Source organism: Dama dama, chromosome 27 (genome assembly GCF_033118175.1).
Source record: "Dama dama isolate Ldn47 chromosome 27, ASM3311817v1, whole genome shotgun sequence".
NCBI classification, from domain to species: domain Eukaryota; kingdom Metazoa; phylum Chordata; class Mammalia; order Artiodactyla; family Cervidae; genus Dama; species Dama dama.
Window position 1 is genome coordinate 34,076,976 of NC_083707.1, and position 26,966 is coordinate 34,103,941.

At 44.4% G+C, this 26,966-nt stretch overlaps 1 protein-coding gene across 7 annotated transcripts in view; it reads left to right on the forward strand.

Moving 5' to 3' along the window:
* The window catches only part of TMEM241 (transmembrane protein 241), a 114,748-nt gene that overhangs the window by 57,485 nt on the left and 30,297 nt on the right, over window positions 1-26,966 (forward strand). For 3 of the 7 annotated variants that reach the window (XM_061131034.1, XM_061131035.1, XM_061131033.1), the window contains exons 11-13: window positions 2,394-2,428; window positions 8,669-8,738; window positions 13,843-13,936. In XM_061131034.1, coding sequence (XP_060987017.1) covers window positions 2,394-2,428; window positions 8,669-8,738; window positions 13,843-13,936 — 199 coding nt within the window. Of the gene's footprint in view, window positions 1-2,393; window positions 2,429-8,668; window positions 8,739-13,842; window positions 13,937-18,537; window positions 20,174-20,584; window positions 22,250-26,966 lie in introns of those variants that run through there. The other 4 variants (XR_009690810.1, XR_009690811.1, XM_061131036.1 and 1 more) reach the window with 3 other exon arrangements.

Genomic DNA, 26,966 nt, shown 5'->3' on the forward strand with positions numbered 1-26,966 from the left:
TGGGATTCTCCAGGCAAGAATACTGGAGTGGGTTGCCGTTTCCTTCTCCAGAGGATCTTCCCGACCCAGGAATTGAACCCAGGTCTCCTGCATTGCAGGCAGATTCTTTACCAACTGAACTATGAGGGAAGCCCCTATCAGTTTTGGCCTCATGGATTTCTGGAGGAAGTTACTCAGCTTAAAATGTTCGACATGAGCTGTATTCTCCACCTACAGATAAAGTTCCTGAATATCTGAGTATTTATGAAAATGCCATTTTGAAGGCAAAATTCAACCCAAACATAGCTGTGGCCTCTTTTGTACTCAGCTGAAAACAGTCATTAGTTCCACTCTGCCCAGACCCATCAGCTGCCTTTTCAAGAGATGTTTCTGAAAATGCAGAAAGACTCTTGGTGTTTGAAATGTTTCCATGACATCGCACCACTTTAGACAATTCTCCGCACCGCCCCCCCCCCCCCCCGAAATTATAGCCAAGTTGAGCAGCAGCAGAGGGTTAAGGGGATGGAAAATCAAACTGCTGTGACCACCCCCACCTGCTAGTTCTTTTGCCTGTCCCCCTGTGTGAGGGTTTCACTGCCGAGGAGCGTGATGCTCAAGGCTTCCTGCCTCAGACTGCTGATTCTGTTTCTAAGTCTTTTCAGTACAAGTGAAGAAGGTGAACCAGGGCTGAGATTCGATTTGCCATGGGCCCTGAGCATCCAAACCCAAAGATCTGCAGTTGGTCAGATCTGTCTGGACCTCTGCCTGCTGGTTTGATCTCTCTACTGGTTTGAAAACACAGAGAGAACCTGCTGTGTATCTGACCCTGCTAAATACTTGAGATCCAAAGATGAATAAAATATGGCTTTTGCTCCCAAGGCCATCATTGTAGGAATTAGGAAGGTGTGACATTATATTTACAAATTTTCAGATGTAGACTAGAGAACCAACTCTTTTATTTAATGATTTATTTTTACCCCCTAGTCTTTTCTTTTAGAGTCACCCTTTGGGGTGATCCTGATGATGGCATTTGGAATGCCATGACAGGCCCTGGGAGATATTTTGGGATGGAAAAGGGGTCCCTCACGTCCTACCATAAGAGCAATAACTCCACTGCTGAAGTTATAAGTGGAAGGGGATCCAGTGAGCTAAAATAATGGAGTATGTAGAGGGTATGTGCTTTCTGGAGAAGGAAGAGACAGCAAGCAGACAGCCTGTGTGAAGGATAGAAAAGCTCATTTTGTTTGTGGTGTGTATGTTTTTTACAGCTGCATGTAAACACTTATCTTACAAACCTACAACTTCTGAATGGCCAGAATGTGGCTATTCTCCTTGGCCTTTGTCCTGACCCTCCTCTCTTCTCCCCTCTTTCTGTGATGCCGCTCCTCTGGGAGCTGTCAGAAAATCAGAAATGGTGCTGGGAGGTAACTCAAGAGCAGGGCAGGGCAGGGCTGATGAACTCACATTGGTTTCCCTGTAAAACTGGCCTCTTCTACTTCTCTGTAATGTCACCAACTGCAGATCTGAGGCAGTGGTTCTCAGCCCTGGTACTTTAGAGCTTCCAGGAGCCATGGCAAAGTAAAACCATGGATGCCCAGACTATTCCCTTAGAGATTCTAGCCAGGATACTGGGCTATTCAGATGTGTTTGCAGGGTTAAGAATCAGAGTGAGGCCATCCAACATTAAAACAAACAAACAAACATTCTTTCTTCTATTTGAATACAAGGTTTTATTCCTACCTCCAATTAAACCAGCTGCCTGGTAGCATGAGTTTTGATAGAAGAGGGTATGGAAGGTGGGCTTAGGGTCACACGAAGGTGCTTGTAGACAGGCACTGGGAGATGGGACAGGTTTCCAGAGAGGAAGATGGGAGAGAGCCAAACAGATATGACCTGCATCGTCCCTTACAGCATCAACTACAGATTGGTCCAGGTAGTTTTCAGGCACAGGGTGGATGGCATGGACCATGTTGTGGATTAGTTTTTTGGAAATCTAACACTCCTTTTGTAGTTAATTTTGTGATTTAGCTCACAAGTTGATTTAGCTTACATGCAACAGCTAGCTTTTAGGCTGCAGCCTGTTTGTAATTTAAAGTCTGTTCTGTTTCGCTGACAAGGACTCTCTTTAGATGAGCTGGCTATGATGATCATTTGTGGTACAGCTGATGCTCAAAGAAAAGTATGGACCCTCAGAATCATCACAGGAGATCCAACCCTTTTACCAAAACTCGAGGCATTTCAGGAGATTCTCACTCTCTTCCTGATGAGTTAGATTTCATCAGAATGAGAACATACAGTATAGATAATTTGCTTTTAGGCAAATCTCACTATTTCCAAGTGTAATGGGTGGAAATGGATGTTGTTTTCTCAGTGCTGGGGAAGCGTTCTTTACCAGTCTGCTGTTTCTTTTTCAGCGTGGTGCTCCTGACTTTAGCAGCTCACCCCACAGGTAAGATTTTGATTATTTGTTTGTCTTACATTCCCCACTTGACCCAGTGCTCTGACCCTGCTTGTATCTCTGAGGGAAATTTTGTAAGAGAAAGTGGCTGCCTTCCAGGGTGTCACACTCGGGTCAGAAATGGCCACATACTTGAAACTGCTCTTAGTGTTCCATCGCGGAATTCCCTGTCCATGTGCACGTGTGGAAGCCCTCAGTCACTCAGTGGTGTCCAGCGCTTTGCGACCCCATGGACTGTATTCCCCACCAGGCTCCTCTGTCCATGAGATTCTTCAGGCAGGGATACTGGAGTGGATTGCCATTTCCTCCTACTTTTATGTGAATTGGCAACAAATAAAACTGTGGTCTATATAAACAGAGCAGTTGTTTGGAACGAAGTTGTATAATACATAACTTTGTGCCGCACAAACAGCAGCCCATTGCTTCAAAAAGCACACAGGTTTGTCAGAGTAGGTAGTTAAGGCCGGTAGATATTAAGGTAGGAATTTGGTATGTGAGATTACAGAAGCTCCGAATCTAGAAGATCCCTTGGAGATCAGTTTTTCCCATTTTATAAAGCCAGGTCACTTGACCTAAACCCTCTGATGGGTCCTGGTGATGTTTTCTCATAGGACCATAAGGTTGATTACAAAATGTAAGCAGCTAAAACAGCGGAGGAAACTCCCTCTCCTCCAGAAGTGTCCAAGGACTACCCTGATTATGCGGCTCTAATTCCTGCCAATGTGTTAGCTTTCTCATAACACCCAGCCCTCTGGGTAGTCTAGCCATTTTTAAGACACAAGGACACTTCATTCTTTCCTGCTTGCTTATTACACTTTCCATGTGAAATGTCCACCTCACAGAATGGGTGTGGGTCAGCCAGAGTGCTTTCAAGACTCCTTATATCTGCACCAATTAAGACACAGTAAGAGTCAGGACCCATGGGTGCAGTCTTTTTCTTTTTTTTTTTCCTTAAGGCTCTGTTAATTTCCTTCTTTTTTTCTTTTGGCCATTTTGTACGACTTGTGGCATCTTAGTTCCCTAACCAGGAATTGAACCTGGGAAGTTCAGAGTCCTAACCACTGGACTGCCAGGGAATACCTTCTGTTAATTTCTGACATTTTAAAACAGGGCTTTATCCTTTTTGGTTTTGTCTTACCTCTTCTTCTTCTTTTTTTTTTGTTACTTGTGTCTTCATTATTTAGTGGTACTTTGAAAACATTTTAAAATTGAAATATGATTTACACAAAGGAAATGCATATTCTTAAATGTACAGTTTGATCAATTTTGACAAAGGTACACACCCATGTAACTCACACCTCTATCAAGATATAGAAAACTTCTGTCACTCCAGAAAGTCTTCTTGTGTCCCTTCGTAGTCATTCCCTCCTTACCAACCACCAGAAGCCCCTATTGATCTGATTTCTGTTACCATACAAAAGTTCTGTCTATTCTAGAGTCTCATACAAATGGAAACACATAGGAAGTATTCTTCTGTGTCAGGCTCTTGCATTCAGCGGAGTGTTGAGGTTCATCCAGGTTGTCGTGTGTCTCTCTAGTCTGTTCCCTTTATTGCTGACGAGTGTGCCAGTGTATGAACCTTTTGTTTACCATTCACCTTATGATGTGCACATTAATTGTTCCAGATTAGGGCTGGTTTGAATAAAGTTGCCATCAACATTCTCATAAAAGACTTTTTGTAGACTTACGTTTTCAGCCCTCTTGGATAAATACCTAGGAGTAGAATTTCTGGGTCTTAGAGTAGGCATATGTTTACCCTTGAAATAAAGTGCCAGTTTTCTAAAGCATTTGTATTGTTTTACTTCCCACCCAACTGCTAGTGGTAAAGAACCCACCTGCCAACGCAGGAGACAGATGCAGGTTCAATCCCTGAGGTGGGAAGATCCCCTGGAAGAGGGGCATGGAAACCCTCTCCAGTATTCTTGCTTGGAGAATCGCTAGGACAGAGGAACCTATTGGGCTACAGTCCATAGGGTTCCAAAGAGTCAGACATGACTGAAGTGTCTTAGCATGGAAGCACGCACAGTAATGCATGAGGCTTCCGGTTACTCCATGTCTTTACCAGCCTTTGGTGTTGTCTGTCTTATGTTAGCTGCTCTCCTAGGTGGGTGATGGTCTCTCAGTAGTGCTTTTGACTGAGCTGCGCTTCTCACTCATTCCTGAGTAGCTAGAAAGATAAGCTTTCCTGTGATGCAGATGGTGTGACTTTGACACCCACCTTTGGGATGCACTGGGACGTGGTGGTAGGTAGGGACCAGGTAGACAGTTCGCTGTGTCCTGGGTGCAGACCCTGGTACTTCTCCCCTTTTAGGCATTTGGTTTCCTTCTTGGTGAGTGGGGTCTATGTCTCCATCTAATCTTGCAAAGCCACAGTTGATGCAGAAGCTCCAAGAATCTTGGAACCTTGCTTTCCCTGAGACTATTTTAGGTAAGAGTAGGGAAAAGAAATTCTTCCTTTGTTTGAAAGGTTGCATTTCCTCTTTGTGTGAGGGCCCTCTGCGGTGGCATTTTCAAGAGAGAACATTTCATAGAACCAGAAGGGCAGGAGGACTTGCAGGAATCTGACCAGAAATGACCTTGTCACCTGGTGTCTATTGCTAGTACTGAGATAAAGCCAACATTACTCACTACATCTTGGAAATGACCTTCTGCTTTCCCACTGATTCTGAGGACTAAAGTGTGGCGAGAGGAAATTTTCCTGCTGTTCAAATATTAATTGTTCTTGGATGTAATAAGATCATTGCCATACTTTTCACTGTGGCAATTTCATGCTCCATTATCTTCAGAGAGATGGGATTCACTCCCTCAGAGAGTCAGCAGAATTTTAACCGTGGAGTATGAGAATGAAGGCTTAACTCAGACCTCGGTGTATAAGCTGCGTGTTGATACCACCAGACATGTTTACAATGCTTGGACCACTTACTTGTGCTTAAAGTGGGCATTCTGCTCTAGTGGTGCAGGAGTGTTGTCTTTTGAGCATCTTTACACCATTTTTAGGCTCCTGGGTTTAGTTCTTACGTGGTTGGGTCCAGCCAGCCACATACTGCAAGATCTTCAGGGCTAATTTTGTAGCACAGTTGAGAAGCTGGTGTGTACCCTCTCTGTTAAAGTAAAAAAAGAGGCCAGCTAAAGTCATCAGAGGGGAAGCATTGGGGATCAATTTGACATTGATTGGGCTTCCCTGGTGGCTCAGACCATAAAGAATCTGCCTGCAATGCAGGATGCCCAGATTTCATCCCAGGGCTTCTCTGGTGGCTCAGACCATAAAGAATCTGCCTGCAATGCAGGATGCCCAAGATCCCCTGGAGAAGGAAATGGCAACCCGCTCCAGTATTCTTTCCTGAGGACTCCCATGGATAGAGGAGCCTGGTGGGCTACAGTCCATGGGGTCACAAAGAGTTGGACATAACTGAGCGACTAACATAAAACTTGAGATTGAAGACCAGCAGAGCCAAGTGGAAAGTATTTGGAACATTCTCTGTAGGGAAAGCAGGAGGTGTTGAGGTCTCCTGGATACCCCTGGTTCACTAGCACTTGTTATTTGTCAGAGATGGCCCTAACACAGTAGATACAAGTGATGAATAATCATAGAATCGTTGCAGTCAAGAATGGGATGGTTCTAGAAGAGACTGTCATGGGATCAACTCCATGACAAATGTGTGGAGGTTTTAGAAATGGCTCAAAGAGAAGAGCCAGCTGTGCTGTCTCTTGCTCTCAATAATTTATGCAATCAATTCTTCAGATTTGGGTGAGGATTATCATGTAACTGGTCAATCCCTTAGGATGGTGATTTTTTTTTGCTTTATCTTCCTCCCTCCCTATCTACTCAGGACCCCTCTACTGCCCTTCAGATCCCTCCACAGCTTGGGCTGGGCCGTCAAGACTGCCCCTTGCCCCCACCTCCCTGTTCCGGGCACCAGGAAGGAGCCCAGTTCACCTCCCCTGAGTGAGGGGGTAGCACCCAAGGAAACATGAGGTTGTGCATTTAATGTATGCCTCTCTGCCTAGTCCTCCTGATCACACTGACTGCATTGCAGTCTCCCGTACTCTGAAAGGGAGGTTGGGAAAAAGCCAAGAACCAACAGCCGCTAAAGACACAGAACAAAGCCTCGGAGAACAGCCTTCCACCCTCCCAGCAGGGGGTCGGAGCTGCCCGCTAGGATCCGGGTGCTCAAGGTTACCCTGGCTGTCGCTTCTGGAAAGAAAGGGACTTCAGAAGCAGTGGAGCTCTTCATGCACTTTACACGTCTGGACCTGATGTTGGTTACAAAGTCCCTCACTCAAATAAGTCTCGAGTAGACAACAGAGGTGTTCAGTGGGGCCAAATATAAAGAGAACCAAAACTCTTAGCCTTTTGCTGGGCTGTGAGAAAACCAGATCCTTGAAGACTCTCTCACTTTAAACACAGGTACATATGCACCAACCAAACCAAACAAAGTCATAATAGTTACGGTAGAAAAAAAGCTACCCTCCAGAGAAATGGAATTCACACCTTTCTTTCCCAGTTGATGGTGGAATCATTTGAGATCATTTTTTAAAAATTTAATTTTTTTAACACCAAAATCATTTTGTATTGGGGTATAGCCAATTAACAATGTTGTGATAGTTTCAAATGAATAGTGAAGGATTCATTTGAGATCATTTAAGGCTGAGGAAGTATAGCATGCCCTGTGTCTTTAGTTCTGAAACTCTTGATTAATAAGCTTAGTGATCTAATTTTACATATGGTAATATATATGACTCAATGCTACTCTCTCAATTCATCCCACCCTCTCCTTCACCCACCCCCTGTCCACAAGTCTGTTCTCTATGTCTGCCTCTCCATTGCTGTCTTGCAAATAGGTTCATTAGTACCAGCCAGTGGAAATTCACTGGGAACTCAAATCTGGTACTCTTCCCCCAACCTGGAGAGGTGGGATGGGGTGGGAGGTGGGAGGAGGTTCAGGAGGGAGGGCTGTATACCTATGGCTGATTCCTGTTGGTGTATGGCAGAAACCAATACAGCAATTGTAAAGCAATTATCCTCTGATTAAAAAATAAAAAAAAAGAAAAAGTGATGAAGAACGTTCCACTGCCCCTACCGTGCTGTGAATACTCAGAAAAATCAGCCTTTCTGGCTCCAGACCATCCAGAACTGAGAGACAGACCCAGGCCTGGGGGTCTTAAAGGCCTGGCGCCTCCAGAATCTCAGAAATCCGAGATTTGGAAGGATTAGGCTCTCTGCCGTGGAAATGCTTAATTCCTTTTCTCTGGACATTTTTGGAAGGCTTTCTGCTTTTTTAATCTCCTGACTTCTTGTTTGTGACCAAGTTCAAATTCCAGAGAGGGAAGCAGCCAATATGTGTGATTTTCCTCTTACACCAAGTGGAACTAAAAGAATGAACTTACTTCACTAGAAATAAATGTACCCTTTGGACCTTAAACTAAAATGAGTATGCATGGCTGTTGGCCCCTGCTCTCTTTGTGTGGTAATTAAAACACAAAAATGAGAAAAGATGTCTGAGGCATGCACTCATGATCCTTTTTTAGATATAAGAAAAAAAATAATAGAAAAATCTTTAAAAAAAAGAAAAAAAGATTCTTTTTGTCCTGTCCTCTGGCTGAGGCAGAGGTGGCTGCCTGGTGAAGAGCAAAAATCTTAGGGTTTGGAGTGACCAGGGCCCGTGTTCTGGCTCCAGAGTTCAAGAGTTGTGTAATCTGAGACACTTCACTTCTCTGAGCTCCAGTTGAAATGGGGATAAGAAAGCCTCACAGATTGTTACAAGGATTGGAAAAAAAAAACGATGTACGGAACGCTTTTAGCCCAGGGTCCTGCTCAGGGCAGACTCTCACTAAATGGGTGATAACTGTCGTCATGCTTGGGCTTCCCAGGTGGTTCTAGTGGTAAAGAACCTGCCTGCCAGCGCAGGAGACACAAGAGACGCAGGTTTGATGCCCGGGTTGGGAAGATCCCCTGGGGGAGGGCATGGCAACCCACTCCAGTGTTCTTGCCTGAATCCCGTGGACAGAGGAGCCTGGTGGGCTACAGTCCACGGGGTCGCAAAGAGTCAGACACCACTAAAGCGACTTCGCACAGCACAGCACATCATACTGCTTTTAATATATTAAGACAGTGCTCATGACGTAGAGACCCTCGAATGCTGGAGTGAACTCGCTGATACAGTGTGTTTCTGGGCAGCGGTGGGCACGGGGCTCTCGGGCGTGGCCTCTCACTCTTGCTGTTCCCACCAGGTGACCTCCTCAGCGTCCTGGACTTTCCGTTCCTGTATTTCTACGGATTCCACGGCAGCTGTTGTGCCAGGTAATCCCGGCTCGTAAGGCCCCTCACACGGTGGATCCGTATGCTTCTGTCCTACCACGTGTGTCTTTGTGAAGCCCAGGCTCAATGCCCGTTGTCTGAATGTGCCGCAGAAGAAAATGGTGCCCAGTGCCAATGAGGACGGTCTCCCCCTCTGCCATCAGGGGCTTGTTAAAGGACATTCTTGGATGCTCAGAGCTGGCCTGGGACCTGCGAGGTCCCCTGTCCTGAATAATTTTCTTGGCCAGAGCAGTGGTTTTCAGAATTGCAGGAGAGAGAGAATTCTCCCACTTTTTTTCTCCTCGACAAGCAGTTCTTAAACAGAACTTCAGTATGTAAAAATGATGAAACTGATTCAGTTCAAGGTAAGATTCTGGTGCAGATTCACACCCTGTCAGCTTCTGCCTTGACTTCTCCCTTGTTTCTAAGGGGTGACCTCCAAAAAACCTTGACTGAACCCTAAGACTCTTAGATTTTGAAACCAACAGCTAGGAGCTATCTAGACCACAAGGTGATCCCTAATATTTGGCTTTGGGAAGTATCAGAGATGTGGACCAATTAGATGGGTACATATATGGTGCTACTGATAAAGAATTCGCCTGCCAGTGCAGGAAATATAGGAGACACGGGTTCAATCCTTGGATCAAGAAGATACCCTGGAGGAGGGCATGGCAACCCACTCCAATATTCTGGCCTAGAGAATCCCATGGACCAAAGAACCGGGTTGGCTGCAGTCCATGGGGTTGCAAAGAGTTGGACACACCTGAATGTCTGAGCATCACAGATAACCAGAAGTTCATTCCATCCTACCCACCCTCTTTCCTGCATGACCCCCACTTCACCTGACTTTCTTGTGCTGAGAAATGGAAAGGCTTCTGTGGATAACCTCAAAGGATGGATTCTTTATTTTTTTTTATCATTATTTTTTAAAACATTTTTATGTATTTATTTGGCAGCACTGGGTCTTAGTTGCAGCATGTGGGATCTAGTTCCCTGACCAGGGAGCAAAGCCAGGCTGCCTGCATTGGGAGTGCAGAGTCTTAGCCTCTGGACCACCAGGGAAGTCTCAAAAACATGGATTCTGATATATTTGAAAGATTACACTTGGGTTGAATTCTAGCCTTGCTGTTTGCTCCTTTGTGTCTTTGGGCAAGTTATCCTAGTTCTCTCAAACTTTAGTTTAGTTTTCTCATCTGTAAAATGGAAAGATCATACCAATACAGGGTGACTGTGTGTATTAAATAAGGTACATAAAGTTCTAAGCATCTTGCCCAGCCCAGCAATGGTGAGCATTATTATTATCTGTAAATAGAAAGTCAACAGACCAGGAGCAATTGCTGCATGAAAGCCAGATCACTTGTTCCCACACAAAAGAGATTGTGCTTGTGAAGCAATGATTCTTCACAGAGTCAAAAAACTGATATGCAGGCTAGGTGCTGTTTCTGATGGGGGTGTGTTAGCACACACACACACACACACACACACTCAATATTATAGAGTATGCTTCTGCTTTTGGGGCTTCCCTGGTGGCTCAGATGGTAAAGAATCTGCCTGCAATGCAGGAGTTGCAAGAGACCAAGTTTCGATCCCTGGGTGGGGAAGATCCCCTGGAAAAGGGAATGGCTCCCCACTCTAGTATTCTTGCCTGGAGAATCCCATGGACAGAGGTGCCTGGTGGGCTACAGTCCATGGGGTCGCGAAAGAGTCGGACACGACTGAGTGCCAACACTTTTCTGCATTTGAGCCTCAGAATGATTAAAAAAAAAAAAAAAATCATCCTCAGAGAAGTTTCAGGAAAGCACTGACAGAATTCATCTTCTCTGTTCCTGTCTCTTTGGTCAGGCCTTGTCACTTGCCTGTTAGCTAGGATTTGTGGTGTGAGTGTCCATGGGCTTGCTTCCCTTTGAGCCTGGTTATTTGACTGCCTTGGGTGACCAGGGTGCGGAGGGAGGGCACCAGGCTTGGTTAATTTGATCAGAGCAACAGAGTTCACGGCCCATGGGTGATGGCTTTGTGGGGTGATCTTCTGCCTCCATTTGTGTCCCTTTTAATCTGTCTCATAACCCAACATGAAAAATCAGGTTTTTTCATTTAAAAGATTTGGAAATCTTTACTTGAGTTAGTTTAACTCTCCATTCATTCTACATCTCACTTCAGCACACAGAGCTTACCCTCTTTTAAGAATGTGTCAGGACCTCCCTGGTGGTCCAGTGGTTAAGAATCCACCTGCCAAGGCAGGGCACATGGGTTCAATCCCTGGTCCGGGAAGATTCCACATGCCACAGAGCAACTAAGCCTGTATGCCCTATAGCCCATGCTCTGCAAGTAGAGTAGCCTCCCTACCCCCTGCCACTCGCTGCAACTAGAGAAAGCCTGTGTGCAACAATAAAGACCCAGCACGGCCAAAAATTTTAAAAAATTGTAAAATTTTAAAAAAGGAATGTCTCAGTTTTCCCCACATCCTCTCATGGCTCCCCCATAACTGTATCTCAGACTACAAGTTGTCACCTTCAGAGGTACTGAATGGCTTCCCTCGTGGCTCAGATGGTAAAGCATCTGCCTACAATGCCGGAGACCCGGGTTCGATTCCTGGGTTGGGAAGATCCCCTGGAGGAGGAAATGGCAACCCACTCCAGTACTCTTGCCTGGAAAATCCCATGGACGGAGGAGCCCAGTAGGCTGCAGTCCATGGGGTCTCAAAGAGTCAGACACGACTGAGCAACTTCACTTCACTTCAGAGGTACTGGGGGAGCTCAGGAGGGGTCCTGGAGGCCTGAGGGATCAGAGACCCCATTAACAGGGAGCCCCAGGCTCCCTCACTCCTGGGGTCCACCCAGTGCTTTTTAAGACCTGCCTCCACATTGAGAGGTAGGCGAGCTGGAAGTGGAAGAGCTGGATGAGAGCAGGACCCACAAATCATTTAGAAACGATTAACTGACATGGAAGTCAGGTGACGGGAAGGGCTCATGGGTACTTTCAGGAGTTTGTTGGTCGCAGACCAGGGGTAGCTCAATCCTCGTAGAGTCTGTGCTAAGGGGAAAGGTCGACATGGAGCCGTGGCCTCAGGAGAGGACAGGAGGAACCCCGAGTGGACCAAGGTATGGCGGGTGAGAGCCAGGCACCTGTGATGTTGGGGCTGTGGGGCATGGATGCCACCAAGGGGAACCCTGGAGGGCCGGCCAGCCTCACAGTCACAGGCACCCAGAGCGTCTCACTCCGTCTCTCCGGCGGAGAGCACATTTCCACAGCGAGTTCTGAAGGGCCGCGGAGAGCTTTGGAAGAGCCAGGAAACCTGGACCCTAATTATGTCTCTGTCTTAGTTTGCTTGTTAATAAAATGAGACTTGGGGCTGGGGAGCCTTTCTCTTTTGAAGATCTGATTCCCTTCAGGTGGGATGAAATGACTATCCTTATTCCTACTTTGAGAACACAGAACCGAACCTGGGGCAAGAAAAAAAAAGGGGGAAAAAACTGGGGATTTGGTCAAGGTTACACGGGTCAGTGAGCACAGCCAGGAACAGAATCGCAGGTCACTGGATTCCCAGCCTCCTGCTTCCCCAGAGGGACTCCTGTGGGGGCGACTCAACGCCTTAATCCAGAGCGGGCCAGGCTTCCATGCCTGCAGAGGCAGACCTGTGCAAACTTTGCAGGTTGTTAGGCCAAACGGGCTGGATTGCACACAGAGGAAACCTAATCCCCGTCTCTGGTTCTGCCCCAAGAATGTGAGCTCATCGAATCTAATGAAGTGAAGGCGCGCATTTCTGTGAAATCTGGCCTTAGGTGTGTTTAGTCAGTTCAACCCGCTTCTAAGTACACCTGTCAAGACACTTACGTAATGCCTGCTGAGACCAAGGCACCTTGTTTGAGTCTGTTGGGGAAATACAGAGACGCCCAACATGGGACCCCTCCCTCTCAGGGCTCATGAGCTGGGTGGGAGCCATACCCCAGCGCCCATAATAGAGATCAGATGGCAGGATGGCACCCAACACCCCTGAAAGTACCAAGGAGGAGGTACATAGAGGCCAAACCCCTGGGAGGCCAGCCTCAGGTCCCCTTGGGAAGTGAAGGCTCTTTCAGGCATTATTCCCAATGCATCTCTTCTGTGTAGATCCCCTTGTTTTGGGGGACTTCTATTAAGCAGCCTTCTGCTTGGACAGCAAGGAGATCAAACCAGTTGATCCTAAAGGAAATCAACCCTGAATATTCATTTGAAAGGACTGATGCTGAAGCTGAAGCTGTAATACTTTGGCCACCTGATGTGAAGAGCCGACTTATTGGAAAAGACCCTGATGCTGGGAAAGATTGAAGGCGGGAGGAGAAGGGGATGACAGAGGATGAGATGGTTGGATTGGGATCATCAACTCAATGGACATGAGTGTGAGCAAATTCCAGGAGATAGTGAAGGACAGGGAGGCCTGGGGTGCTGCAGTTCGACTTAGCAACTGAACAACAGCAACCCCTTTAGATTCTTTTTTGTTTAAACTTCTTGTTTTACATTGAAGTATAGCTTACTAACAATATTGTAATTATTTCAGGTGGACAGCAAAGGAACTCAGCCATACATTTATCCATTCTCCCCCAAATATCCCTCCTATCTAGGCTGCCAGTTAACATTGAGCAGAGTTCCCTTGGTTCTTACCTTGAACGTAGGGGCCAGTCCACACCCTCTGACTTCATATGATGAGTGTTTTCTTGGAAGTCTTTTCCTAACAGTTTGTTCTGTTTGAAAAAAAGAAAAAGTTGAAGCACTGCCTTGGCAAACACCACTCTCCAGAAGTATTATAGGAGGGAGCAGGAGATACTGTCCTCCAGATTTTTTTTTCTTTCATGATTTACCCAGAGATCTTCCAGATTTCTATACCCACTCCCCACCTCCAGGGAAATGATCTCATCATAGCTCCTTGGCATAGTAGAGCTTAATGGTTTTTTTTTTTTTAACTTTTGATGTTTTTATGCAGAGATCACTAGAAAACAGAGGTGAGATAGAGCTGCTGTAATAACTAAAAGTTGACTAACGTTTGTACAGGTAACTAAAAAATGTCACAGAAAATAGCTACTGGCTACAGGAAGATAAGTCTCACTTAAAAAAATCTATTTTCTCCTTGCAGCGGATTTTTAGGATTCTTTCTCATGTTTAGCACCATGAAACTAAAAAGCCTTATGGCCCCGGGGCAGTGCGCAGCCTGGATTTTCTTTGCTAAGGTAAGAGGGAGGGGGAGGGTGGGGAACCCATCTCAGGAGCTCCCGTGTCCAGTCTTCTCAGAGTCCGTGTGCTTCAGCTTGGTCTTTAGGGACTCATCTCTAGTTACTGACCCTGAATGTCGTCCTTCACTTGTTTGGGTAACAATTTCCAAGGGCTTCTGCCTAATTTTAGGCTTCCCCTGTGGCTCAGATGGTAAAGAATCCTGCCAGTAGACACAAGTTTGGTCCCTGGGTTAGGAAGATCCCCCGGAGGAGGACATGGCAGCTCACTCCAGTATTCTTTCCTGGAGAATCCCATGGACAGAGGAGCCTGGCGGTCTACAGTCCATGGGGTTGCAAAGAGTCAGACAAGGCTCACGCAACTTAGTAGGCATGCACGCATGGTTGATTTACAACTTGTGTTAGTTTTTGGTGTACAGCAAAGTGAGTTAGTTTTACATATATCCACCCATTGTTAGATTATTTTCCCATATAGGTCATTACAGAGTATTGAGTAGAGTTCTCAATGCATGCTACGTAGTAGGTTCTCACTGGTTATCTATTTTGTATATAGTAATGTGTATGTGTCAATTCCAGTCTTCCAGTTTATCCTTCCCTCCCCTTTCCCCCCTCAGTAATCATAATGTTTTATATGCCTGTGAGTCTGTTTTGTATATATAGATTCAGTTCAGTTCAGTTCAGTTCAGTTCAGCCGCTCAGTTGTGTCCGACTCTTTGTGACCCCATGAACCACAGCATGCCAGGCCTACCTGTCCATCACCAACTCCCAGAGTCCACCCAAACCCATGTCCATTGAGTCGGTGATGCCATCCAACCATCTCATCCTCTGTCATCCCCTTCTCCTCTTGCCCTCGATCTTTCCCAGCATCAGGGTCTTTTCCAATGAGTCAGCTCTTCACATCAGTGGCCAAAGTATTGGAGTTTCAGCTTCAGCATCAGTCCTTCCAATGAACACCCAGGACTGATCTCCTTTGGATGGACTGGTTGGATCTCCTTACAGCCCAAGGGACTCTCAAGAGTCTTCTCCAACACCGCAGTTCAAAAGCATCAATTCTTTGGTGCTCAGCTTTCTTTAGAGTCCAACTCTCACATCCATACATGATCACTGGGAAATATAGATTCATCTGTATTATTTTTTAGATTACACATACAGGTGATATCATATAATATTTGTCTTTCTCCATCTGACTTATATCACTTAGTATGACAGTCTCTAGGTCTGTCCATATTGCTGCAAATGGCATTATTTCCCTTTTTTTATGGCTGTGTACTATTCTGTTGTTTATATGCATCTCATCTTTATCCATCCTCTGTCTATGGACATTTAGGTTGCTTCCATGTCTTGGTTATTGTAAATAGTGCTGCAGTGACTCATTTGAGAAGACCTTGATGCTGGGAAAGATTGAGGGCAGGAGGAGAAGGGGACGACAGAGGATGAGATGGTTGGATGGCATCACCAACTCAATGGACATGGGTTTGGGTAGACTCTGGCAGTTGGTGATGGATAGGGAAGCCTGGCATGCTGTGGTTCATGGGGTTGCAAAGAGTTGGATACGACTGAACACTGAACTGAACTGAACTGAACATTGGTGTGCATGTATGGGAAGAAATACATTTAACTAGATTGGGAGGAACTTCAGGGGAGTAGGAGAAAATTGGGCACAGAAGAGTCAGATTATAGGAGTCCCTAAAAGCCAAGCCATAGAGAGCATTGTGAACTTTTGAATGAGACTGACCATGGGTAATTTTTTTCTTTTTTCCTGTATCTTATGGCTTGTGGGATCTCAGTTTCCTGACCAGGGATTGAGCCTGAGTCCTGGCAGTGAAACCCTGGAATCCTAACCACTAGGCCACCAGGGAGGTCCCCTGAGGGTAATGTTTTAAGCAGATTAATAAGGTGACAGTGCTTAAGACAGATTGGAAATGACTTCCAAGCATTTAGAAGAGAGGTGAATCAAGGTAGAGATGGCAGGAAGAAAGGTGAAAGGTCAAATTTGTCTTACAATTTGATCCCGACCCAGGGATGGAGCCTGAGTGTCCTGCATCTCCTGCATTGTCAGGCAGATTCTTTACCACTCAGCCACCTGGGAAGCCTGACTTATAATTAGAAGGAAAATAAATTTTAATTATACTATTTGTCCTATAGCTGTTACGTGATGTGATAAAATTAGCTAACAAAGACTCAGATCATTTTAGAACAGATTTTGGGGATAGTTTGGACAAAGGAATGATGAATATTGTTTGTTATTGTTTAGTTTGCTAAGTCGTGTCCAACTCTATGTGATCCCATTGACTGTAGCCCACCAGGCTCCTATGTCCATGGGACTTCCCAGATGAGAATACTAGAGTGGGGTGCCATTTCCTTCTCTAGGGGATCTTCCCAACCCAGGGATAGGACCTGCATCTCCTACACTGATTGGTGGGTTCTTTGCCACTGAGCCACCGGAGAAGCCCAGTGATGAATATGGACGGTGACAAGTGACTCCAAGGTTTTCGCTAGAGACAAATGAGATCTGTGGCCTGAACAAACAGAAATGAGGGTGATTATGAAAGAACATCCTTTAGGAGAAAGCTGGTGATATACATTTTAGACAGATGTGTATAGTGATAAAACATCTGCAAGGAGCTCTTTTGTGTTGGAAACATGGGGTGAAATGTAGGTGAGTGTTCAGGGATTTTTCCATTTGAATTTGCCTGTAGAAAGATGCAGTTGAAATCAAGAAAACCTATCCATCAAGGAGCTCACTAAGAGAGTGAAAGGATTTGGGGAGAGCAGAGCAGAATCTTAGGACTTAGCCTGGGAGAAACTTAGATGCCAGGGGCCAATAATGAGCAGGAAAGCAAAGTCGTAACTGGAAGGTAGAGGGAATCAGAGAAGTTCAGAGCAGGGAAGTCTAAAGGAGAACTGTAAGGAGTAAAGCAGAATGCTACCCAAAGGTCAAAGTGATCACACTGAGAAGAATCTAGAGCAGGCATTTTGCTAAGCTTTGAGGAAACAGTTTAAGGAAAAGGGCAGGAGTGGGAGTGGGCAGGGGGGATCATAAACACTCAACAATACCTAAGATGTGGAGAGAAGATTGTGACTGGTGGTGGGCAGAGTTAATGAAGATAACTTCTTTTGTAGGAAAAGAGGGACTTGGGCGAGCTTGAAAGTAGAAAAGGAGACACCCTGATACAGAGATTTCATGATGCTAGAGAATGAGGAGAACATTTGGAAAATAAGTTGCAAAGGAAAGTGGAAGGAGTGTGTGTGTGTGTGGAGGGGGGGGAAATGTAAAACCTTTTCCCTGGGCTTTACTTGAAGGTAAAGGGCTTCCCAGGTAGCTCAGTGGTAAAGAATCTGCCTGCCAGTGCAGGAGATGCTATAGATGCAGGATCAATCCCTGGGTTGGGAAGATCCCTGTAGGAGGAAATGACAAATCAAACCAGTATTCTTGTCTGGGAAATCCCATGGACAGAGAATCCTGGTGGGCTACAGTCCATGGGGTTGCAAAGAGTCAGACATGGCTGAGCACACATGCACTCATGGGAAGGTAAACAGGCTGTTCTCTGAGTCATGTGGCAGAGAAACTGGGATTCCTGGGAATTCAGGGAAGGAGAGACTGACTTTGATCACGATGCATTGAACCCCTTTAGTCCTTAGTTTTTTTGTCCATAAAGCAAGGGATCTATCTGGACCAGAAGATAGAGAGATAATTAAAAAATATGATTCTGATAGGGAATGTTTCATACTTGGGACTAAACACCGACGGCATCTGTATCCAGTTGTAGGATTATCTATTATGAAGATCTGCTGGGAACCGTATCATTGATTGTCAGTGCCTACTTAGTAAAACGTGTGCCAGATTTTAAAAGTCTTTCATAGAGCTGATCAGAATAAAGTAGGAAACCACGTAGCCATCGGACTTTCTTTCATCTCTATTATCAAATTCCATCTTCTCCTGGGGAAGATTATGTATAAAGGCCATAAGATATGTATAAAGATTATACCAGAATGTTCATCTGTGTTCTTATTTAGAGTCTTTGTTATTGTTTTTTTTTGTTGTTGCATGCATGCTCAGTCATGTCCAGCTGTTTGTGACCCCATGGATTTGTAGCCCACCAGGCTCCTCTGTCCATGGGATTCTTCAGGCAAGAATACTGGAGTGGGTTGCCATGCTCTCCTCTAGGGGATCCTCCCAACCCTGGGATCAAACCTGTGTCTCTAGCATCTCCTGCATTGGAAGGCAGGTTATTTACCACTAGTACCACCTGAGAAGCCCCTGTGAGATAATGTATGTAAGGATAAACCACAGAATGCTATGCAAACACAGCATGGTGTAGAATCACTTAAATCCTGACCAAGATTGAATTTATGAACTGGGTCTGAGTCCTAGCTCGGCCACATTTTCTAGGTGTGCGCTTTGTTTTCTCATCTGTAAACAAATATAATAATGTCTACTTTCAGAGAGGGTTGAATAATATTTAGATAGCCCTGGAATAGTGAGTGTCGGGCAGCTGACAGGCCCTCCTTGGCCCTGTCGACCCCTGGTTTAATTCTTCCACCAGATTAACCGGTGATTTCCTGAGTCTGTATTTTCCATTTGTATTTGCTGGTTCTAGATTGTGAATTGAGTTGGGAACTGCCTGCTCCAGACTCTGCTCAGAGATCTAAGCTCAGGAGAATAGACCCTCTCACAGCGTATTTCATGAGACACTGCCTAACAAAAGATGCAATTGATGTACCATTCACAATGTTTTTCTGCCTATATAAAAAGTCATTGATTCAGAGCAGTTGCTGTGCCTGTGAAAATGTGTGTTTGTTGGTCTCCGTGGAGACCATCTCTGGCTGTTCCGTGACCACCAGACTTAATTATACACTGGGGTTGCCAAGGGAGCCTGCAGAGCTGTCTCCATAACAACACATCCTTGTGTAGTAAAAGGACCGCAGTCCTGAACTGTTTTCCATTTAGGAGTTTCTCTTAAAAGAGTTGAGAAGGTTGTGCTGGGAAGTAGCAGCCTTCTTTTGATTTATCCTTAGGAAGAACTCTTGAGTGGACAGGAATTGCTCTGAGTTTTGAACTCCTCTTCCTCGGGTTGTTTGGCCAGGTCTTGGGAGCATGACCTGGCATCTTCCTTTTTTCCAGTGGACATGTTGACATTTCTCTTGACCTATTGCCAAGATATTGAACTGAGAAGCAAGCTTGGCTAAGTGACTTTCAATGTGTTTTAAGTATAGGATGAACTTGTGAAAATGTCCTCAACAGATGCTGTGATGGTTTGGTGTTTGGAATTTTCAAATGTCTCCCAAGACCATGGGGGAAACGCTTGCTGTTTCTGGTGGAACTGCAACAAAGAAAAAAAAGAAGCAGCCTAGTGTCTTTTATAATGGAATCACACAGATTTCAAAACTTCTAAATAACATAATTTTTTTCCATCAAATTTTTTTTCTGATGTATTTGTAGGAAAGTTTCAGAGCTTAACATAAAGCCATACCTTGAACTTCTGAGAAAGTGACAAGTAAATAAATCCTTCAGGTTCTGGAATAGATGTAGATTCAGTTTCTGGTGCATACATGCTTGTTTGTGCATGCGTGCATGCACACACACACACACACATTGTAGAAAGATCCTGGAAGTACAGCTGTGATCCCCATCACGCTTTGCTCTCTCTAGTTCTAGTCTACACTGAACAGAGTGTTAGTTCTCCTCTGTCTTCTATTTCCTACTCTGTTACAACTCTTACTTTTTTTTTTTTTCCAGTTTCATACAAATATAACTGTCACATAGTACGGTATTAAGATGTGCAACATATTGACTTGATATTCGTATATACAGATGATCACCACAATATATTTAGTTAACATCCCTCACCTCCCATAGTTACAAAAAATATAGATTTGCTTTGTGAATTTGCGTGTCATCCTTATCCATGTGATTCTGGTTTAGTATACGTGCTGCTGAAACAAGCACAGTTACTTCATTTTCTTTATCATCATCATCATCATCCCCATCATATTCATCACCATCTGTTGGGTGTGGAGAGCCTGTTGCTGTCTTTCCTTGCTTCCTGGGTGGTAAAAGGTAATCCCCAAAGAGAAGGTTACACCCCTCAGTTTATTATTGGTATGGTGTGCTCAGTCATGTCTGACTCTTTGTGACCCCATGGACTGTAGCCCACCAGGCTCCTCTGTCCATGGGATTCTCCAGGCAAGAATACTGGAATGGGTTGCCATTTCCTAGTCCACGGGATCTTCACGACCCAGGGATGGAACCTGAGTCTCCTGTGTCTCCTGCATTGGCAGGCAGATTCTTTAACCATTGTGCCACCTAGGAAGCCCTTCCCCTCACTTTGGTATTTGCATTTCTTCCTATTTTCTCAGCTTTTTTAGACTCATCACTCATTCTTCCTGTCACATTTAAAATCTCATTTGAACAGATTACTTTCTGGGTGGCAGTTTCGTATTTCTTTATTTTCTTCCTCAAGCTGTTATTCAGCACCTTGATGTGTTCTGGAATGGTCTGATGAAAAGAACTGATTCAACCCAATGTAGCTGTAGCTTTTTAAAAAAAAAATTTTTCTTTTTAGCTGTAATTTTTATGTTGAAAGAATGTGCTTATAAAATCTAATTATGACTGTTTCCTAATTAAATCATTTTTCTTTTTCACAGTCTAAGTGGCTAGGGCAATGAGAAAAAAATTTTCATGGAAAATGGAAACTTAGAGGCAGCAGCATAATTTCCTTTACAGTCTCTAACTGGGCAATAATAACATGTCTATGTCTTTCCATGACATCACCGCTGAGGCGACGGGAGCATGAAATAGCAAGTTCAGAAGCTGCTCTCTGTTTGTTGAACTATATGGAAACAGTCAGCAAGAAGCTGGTTATCTGGGAATTGCTCGTTTATAAGCAAGGTTTTCCCAGAGGACACGTGAGAGGGGAAATACAGTTTTGGACTGAGGGGGGAAAATTAAATTCCATTTCCTTTTGTCAAAATAATTCCTAGGAAAGTGAGTGATGTTAATGGACATTTTGCTATTTTGGATAAGGCTGTTGTTTTTTCTTGTTTCTGATTATGAACTCCTGATTTTTTTCTGGGCTATTTTTAGTGCCATTGATCATCACAGTGTTCTCTGCTGCAAAAATGTGATAACGATTCTGGACTTCTCAACTTTTCACCTGAATGAATTTGCTTTAAAGGAAATACCTGGAATTTCTGCTCATGTTCTGACTGCAAGGTTTATAGGAATTCTGTCAGTATCCAAGATAATTTATAACACCTAAATTAAAGTTATTGGCAATACAAAGAGCAGTTAATTGGGAAAGTTTACAAGGCCTCCACTGTGGGGATGAATTGATGTTTCCTTGGTTCATTGTGGATACAATAAATGATGGCTGAGTGAATGTTTATTTTATGCATCTTTGCAGGCTTGTGCACTCAGATCAGAAATAAAGGTACAATTCTGTACCTTTTACGTATCTTGTAAAGTCCCTTCCACTGCCTCCAGTTATGCTCTTATAATGTATGTGCCTCTGTCTTTAGCTGTGCCATGAATCCTGTTTGAGTCACTTTTCCTTATGAAGATCTTTTGTCCCAATCATTAGATCCAAGTTCCCCAGGGTGTGGCTGGACACAAGGTAATTAGCAGGGTGCACTTCACCATCTGTATGTGCCCAAACCAGAGGGCAAGCTTCAGGCCTGTGTCATTGGAGAATGAGTTGGCAGTCAGAGCTAATAAAATGAAGCAGTATTTGGGAAATCGGAAGGAGCAAACTTTCATTATGGGAAAGCTAAGTTTTTTGTTGTTGTTTTGTTTTTTAAATTTATTTGGCTGTGCCAGGTCTTACTTGTGACCAGGGATGGAACCCAGGCCCACTGCATTGGGTGCTCAGAGTCCTAACCAATGGACCACTAGGGAAGTCCTGGGAAAGCTAAGTTTTGACACATGATAATAGAAAAGAATGACATGTGGATTTGAAAAACTTAGTAGACATCTACTTGGTGCCATTTTGGGCAAATAACTTCTCTCTCCCACAGTGCCTTAGAGACATCTTGGTGACCTGGCCCCCCAGGGGCCCCAAGTACCCCACTGGATCTTGCCCCATACCTGTTCTGTTTTATCCCCCAAAGTGGAATTTGCTTAAAATTCCAGTGGTTCAGATGATAAAGAATCTGCCTGCAATGCGGGAGACCCAGATTCGATCTCCAGGTCAGGGAAGATCCCCTGGAGAAGGGAAAGGCAACCCACTCCAGTATTCTTTCCTGGAGAACTTCATGGACAGAGAAGCATGACGGGTTACAGTCCATGGGGTCACAAAGAGCAACTAACATCGCAGAGATAGTCTTTTGCTCATTTTTTTCTTTTGAAAATGCCCTCCCTTACAAAAAGTAGTCCAAACTTGCTCCCCTCCCCCTGCCGCCCACCCCCACTCCCCATCGGCACTTTAAAATGACCCAGTGGCTCTTTAGGTTAAGATTTCTGATGTTGTTTTTGTTTTTCTCTAAGTAGACTGCGTCAGACTGTAAGGCCAGGCAGTTCAGTATTGAACACAAGCTGTTATGTGACACCAAAACAGCCAGTTCATTAGTCAAATGTGTGGTAGAAAAGGCTTTTTACAATCAACAGTTAATTGCCTGATATTATGTAAGATGTACTAAGTCGCTTCATTTGTGTCTGATTCTTTGCAACACTATGGTCTGTAGCCTGCCAGGCTCCTCTGTCCATGGGATTCTCCAGACTAGAATACTGGAGTGGGTTGCCATGCCCTCCTTCAGGGGATCTTCCTGACCCAGGGATTGAACCTGAGTCTCCTGCATTAGCGGTTGGGTTCTTTATCACTGGCGCCATCTGGGAAGCAGATATTATATAAGCTAGACCACATTTGACCACGTGTTAGAACACATGTGTAATTGTGTTTGATTGTTTCTGTGCACATCTGGGGGTTTGGGGTAGTAGATTATGAGAGGAACAGGCTGTCTCTGGCTACATTTCCACATCTGTCTTCTTGTCATGTGACTTCTGGGGGTGTTGCAGGGGATACAAGGAGACACCCCTCCTTCAGTTATTTGAAATGAACTTCTTTTATAATGTCTCAAGTGTTCTAGCTATCTGTGAAGAACAGAACATATCAAGCGTATTCCAACAAAAAGGGAAATGGAATAATTGCTAAAACGTTCCCTCTCAAAGTGTTGAGCTCCCAAATCCTAACAATCCTGTATTGTTTATCTTTAAAAAAAATTTTTTTTTTATTAGAGTATGGTTGATTTAGGGCTTCCCAAGTGGCACTGGTGGTAAAGAATGTGTCTGCCAGTGCAGGAGATGCAAGAGAAATAGGTTTGATCCCTGGGTCAGGAAGATCCCCTAGAGGAGGGCACGGCAGCCCACTCCAGTATTCTTGCCTGGAGAATCCCATGGACAGAGGAGCCTGGAGGGCTACAGTCCATGGAGTCTCAAAGAGTCAGACACTACTTAGCATGCACCCGCAGATATGGTTGGTTTATGGTGTTGTGTTAGTTTCTGCTGTATAGCAAAGTGAATCAGTTGTGCCTGTATTAACACATGTATCCACTCTCTCTTAGATTCTTTTCCCATAGGCCCTTACAGAGTTTTTTTCATTTATTATTTTTTATTGACATATAATTGCTTTACAATGTTGCATTAGTTTCTGGTATACAACAAAACAAATCAGCTCTATGTATATATATATAAATATATTCCCTCTCTCTCTTGAACCTCCCTCCCACGAAATCCTAACATTTTCAGGGTGCACAGGGAGAAGTAAAAAACTCTGGCATGGTCAGGTGGGAGCATACATTTGGCAGTTTGGAACAGGAGTGCCGACACCACTTACAGCAGGGTTTATAAGATGGGAATGCAAGCCTTGAGGTGGTGAGCATGTCTCTGACTCTCACTTGAAGGGAAAAACCAGCCCAGTTCTGAGCCCAGGTAAATGGTGCTTTTTCTACTGGTGTATCCCTGCTCTGACATCTGAGCTGAGCCTCACCACGTGAACCACTCAGACCCCATCAAGTCCTGACGCATCTTTTGTGAAGCCAGTCATGCTTATTCTTATTTTCAAGTTATGCTCAGACAGTTGACTGTTCACTCTAAGAATTATATAATCATGACTCCATTTCAATACTCACACCTCCTATGAGGGTTTTCTTTTCCCTGAAAAGAAATTTTTCAAGTTGTTCTGTGGGAAGTTGATGTATTCAACAGAGATTCATAGAGTGACCTGTCACAGTCCAGGCTGAGAAGATGAGACAGCAAGGGGAAGTGACAAAGAGCCCTGCATTTTGGAGACAGACAGGATTGGATAAAAATCCCACCCTCCAACAGTGTAACTTTGAAAAGATTCCTCATCAGGCATGTATCAGTTTTCTCATCTGTAAAATGGGAATAATTGTATAACTTTCACAGAAATATTACAGGGATTATTTGAAATAATGTACTGTTGTTGTTGCTCAGTTGCTTAGTCCTGTCTGATTCTTTGCGACCCCATGGACTGCAGCATGCCCGGCTTTCTTGTCCTTCACTGTCTCCCAAAATTTGCACAAACTCATGTCCATAGAGTCAGTGATGCCATCCCACCATCTCACCCTCTATTGTCCCCGTCTCCTCCCGCCCTTAATCTTCCCCAGCATCAGGGTATTTTCCAATGAGTCGGCTCTTCGCATTAGGTGGCCAAAGTATTACAGCTTCAGCTTCAGCATCAGTCCTTCCAATGAATATTCAGGGTTGATTTTCTTTATAGTTGACTGGTTTGATCTCCTTGCTGTCCAAGGGACTCTCAAGAGTCTTCTCTAGCACCATGATTTGAAAGCATCAGTTCTTTGGTGCTCAGCCTTCTTTTTGGTCCAACTCTCATATCAGTATATGACTACTGGAAAAACCATAGGTCTGACTACAGGGACCTTTGTTGGAAATAATGTATGTTGAGCGGTTAAAGTTTGCTCATACTAATTGAAAAGAATAAGCTTTTCCCTTGCAGATGGAGAAATGTTTGAAGTACTCTTTGTATTTTGGATTTGGCTATAATTTGAGAGCTGCTGACTTGTATCATTAGAAAACCTTCGCTTCTGCTTTGTTCCAATTTGACAATCTAGTGTCAAGAGGGATTTAAAATGACCAGATTCAAGTGGCATCCTACGTTTTAAAGTTCTTTTTTCAAGTAACTCGGGGAACCTAATTTATCATTTGATCTAACATTTTGGAAGTCACAGATGTCTATTCTAAAAAAGAAAGGGAAAGAGGAAGCAGCAGTCCTAAGGTTGATGGATGAGCCTTCAGTAGGGAAATGCAGCTTTCAGTCTGTGCTAGTTCGGCTGTCAGAGAATGGGGGTTTGAGACAGAAGTGGTTTTAAATCTGACATAGAACCACACACCCACCAGAATGACTAAAATTAAAGAGACTGACAATACCAAGTGTGGGTGAGGATTTGAAATAATGCCTGGTTTAGAAAACACTGAAGCTAAACAAGATTTGTTATGACTAGGCAGCCTTGCTGTTGGTTTATACCCACAAGAAATGAAGACATATACCCGCAGCAAGGCATGTTCGGTGGTAGGGAATTAGAGGTGATGGTCCCACGACTCTGTGAATAGAGTAAGAAATTTTTTTTTTTTTTTTTGCCACACCATGCAGCTTGTGGAATCTTAGTTCCCCAGTCAGGGACTGAACGCATGCCATGGCAGTGAAAGTAACAAGTCCTAACCATTGGACCTCCACGGAATTTCCCATACTAAACAACTATTGAATGGTACACTTTTAACAGGGTGAATTTTATAATATGTACATTCTATGTCAGTAAGACTTATTTTTTAAAAAATCCATAATAGGAATATCCACAGTAGTTTTGCTCATAACAGCCTCAGCCTGGAGGAAGTAGTCCATATGTCGGTCAAGGAGAAATAAATTTTGGCCTAGCCATACAATGGACCGGTACACTGCGATAAAAGAGCCTATAGGCACAAAAGTGATTTGGATGTATTGATTGGGAAAGAACCTTGTGAGATGCTGAAAGGGTTTGTTTTCTTTCTGGTGGTGGTTACATGGGTACCTAAAGATGTAAACATTCAACAAACCCCACACTTAAAATTTAAGCTTGTCGTGCACTTTACTGTATTTGTGTTATAATTCAATTTTTACAAGTCTAATGCGGGTACTGCAAGGGTGCGGTCCTCAGAAAACACAGCTGAGCCGCCTCTCCAGCTGGTCCCTGGGAAGCCCAGGTGTTGGGGCCGGCAGACCCTCCCGGCTCTGACCTTGACCCTGTCTTTGCACTGCAGATGGCCTGGGGTTTCACTTACTGGAGAAAGAGAAGAGCCCACAGGCTGGAGCCTTGCTGATCTGGGCCCTGGCCATCAGTTCTCTTGAATATCATGGTTGGAGAGGATTTCTAATCAATATTCAGCTCAGTGCCAAGGCAAAGAAAGTGAGACCAGGCTTCCTGGTAGCATTGCAGAAGTACTTATTGTTCTGCCTCTGTTCCACAGGCTTCAGTGTTTCTTCAGTAAGTAGTAGCCTCCGCTGAACCCTCTCTCCTTGACAGAGGGGGCATTCGATAGGCTCCCGGCTGCACCCGGAGGAGGGTGGGTCCACAATTGCTCCCTGCACTCAGGCTTCCTGGTTTCTTTGATGGCACCCAGGCAGGACCACAGTGCATATTACTCTGTTCTTAGCTTTCTAAATTATTCAGGGGATACTCCTTGTAAATTGCATGGGGACTGTCTCACTCTAGCCAGCTGCCCAGGTTTTCTAAGTTAACTGAGCTCTGATTTTGGGGGGAAAAAAAAAGTGTTTATATATATACACACACGCACATATGTATATATATATGAATGTATGTAACTGTGTTTACAGTTTAAACTTCGGAGACAGGCTAACATTAGGGATATTTTGTTGTTGTTCAGTCGCCAAGTCATGTCCAACTCTTTGTGACCCCATGAACTGCAGCATGCCAGGCTTCCCTGTCCATCACCAACTCCTGGAGTTTGCTCAAACTCATGCCCATTGAGTCAGTGATGCCATCCAATCATCTCATCCTC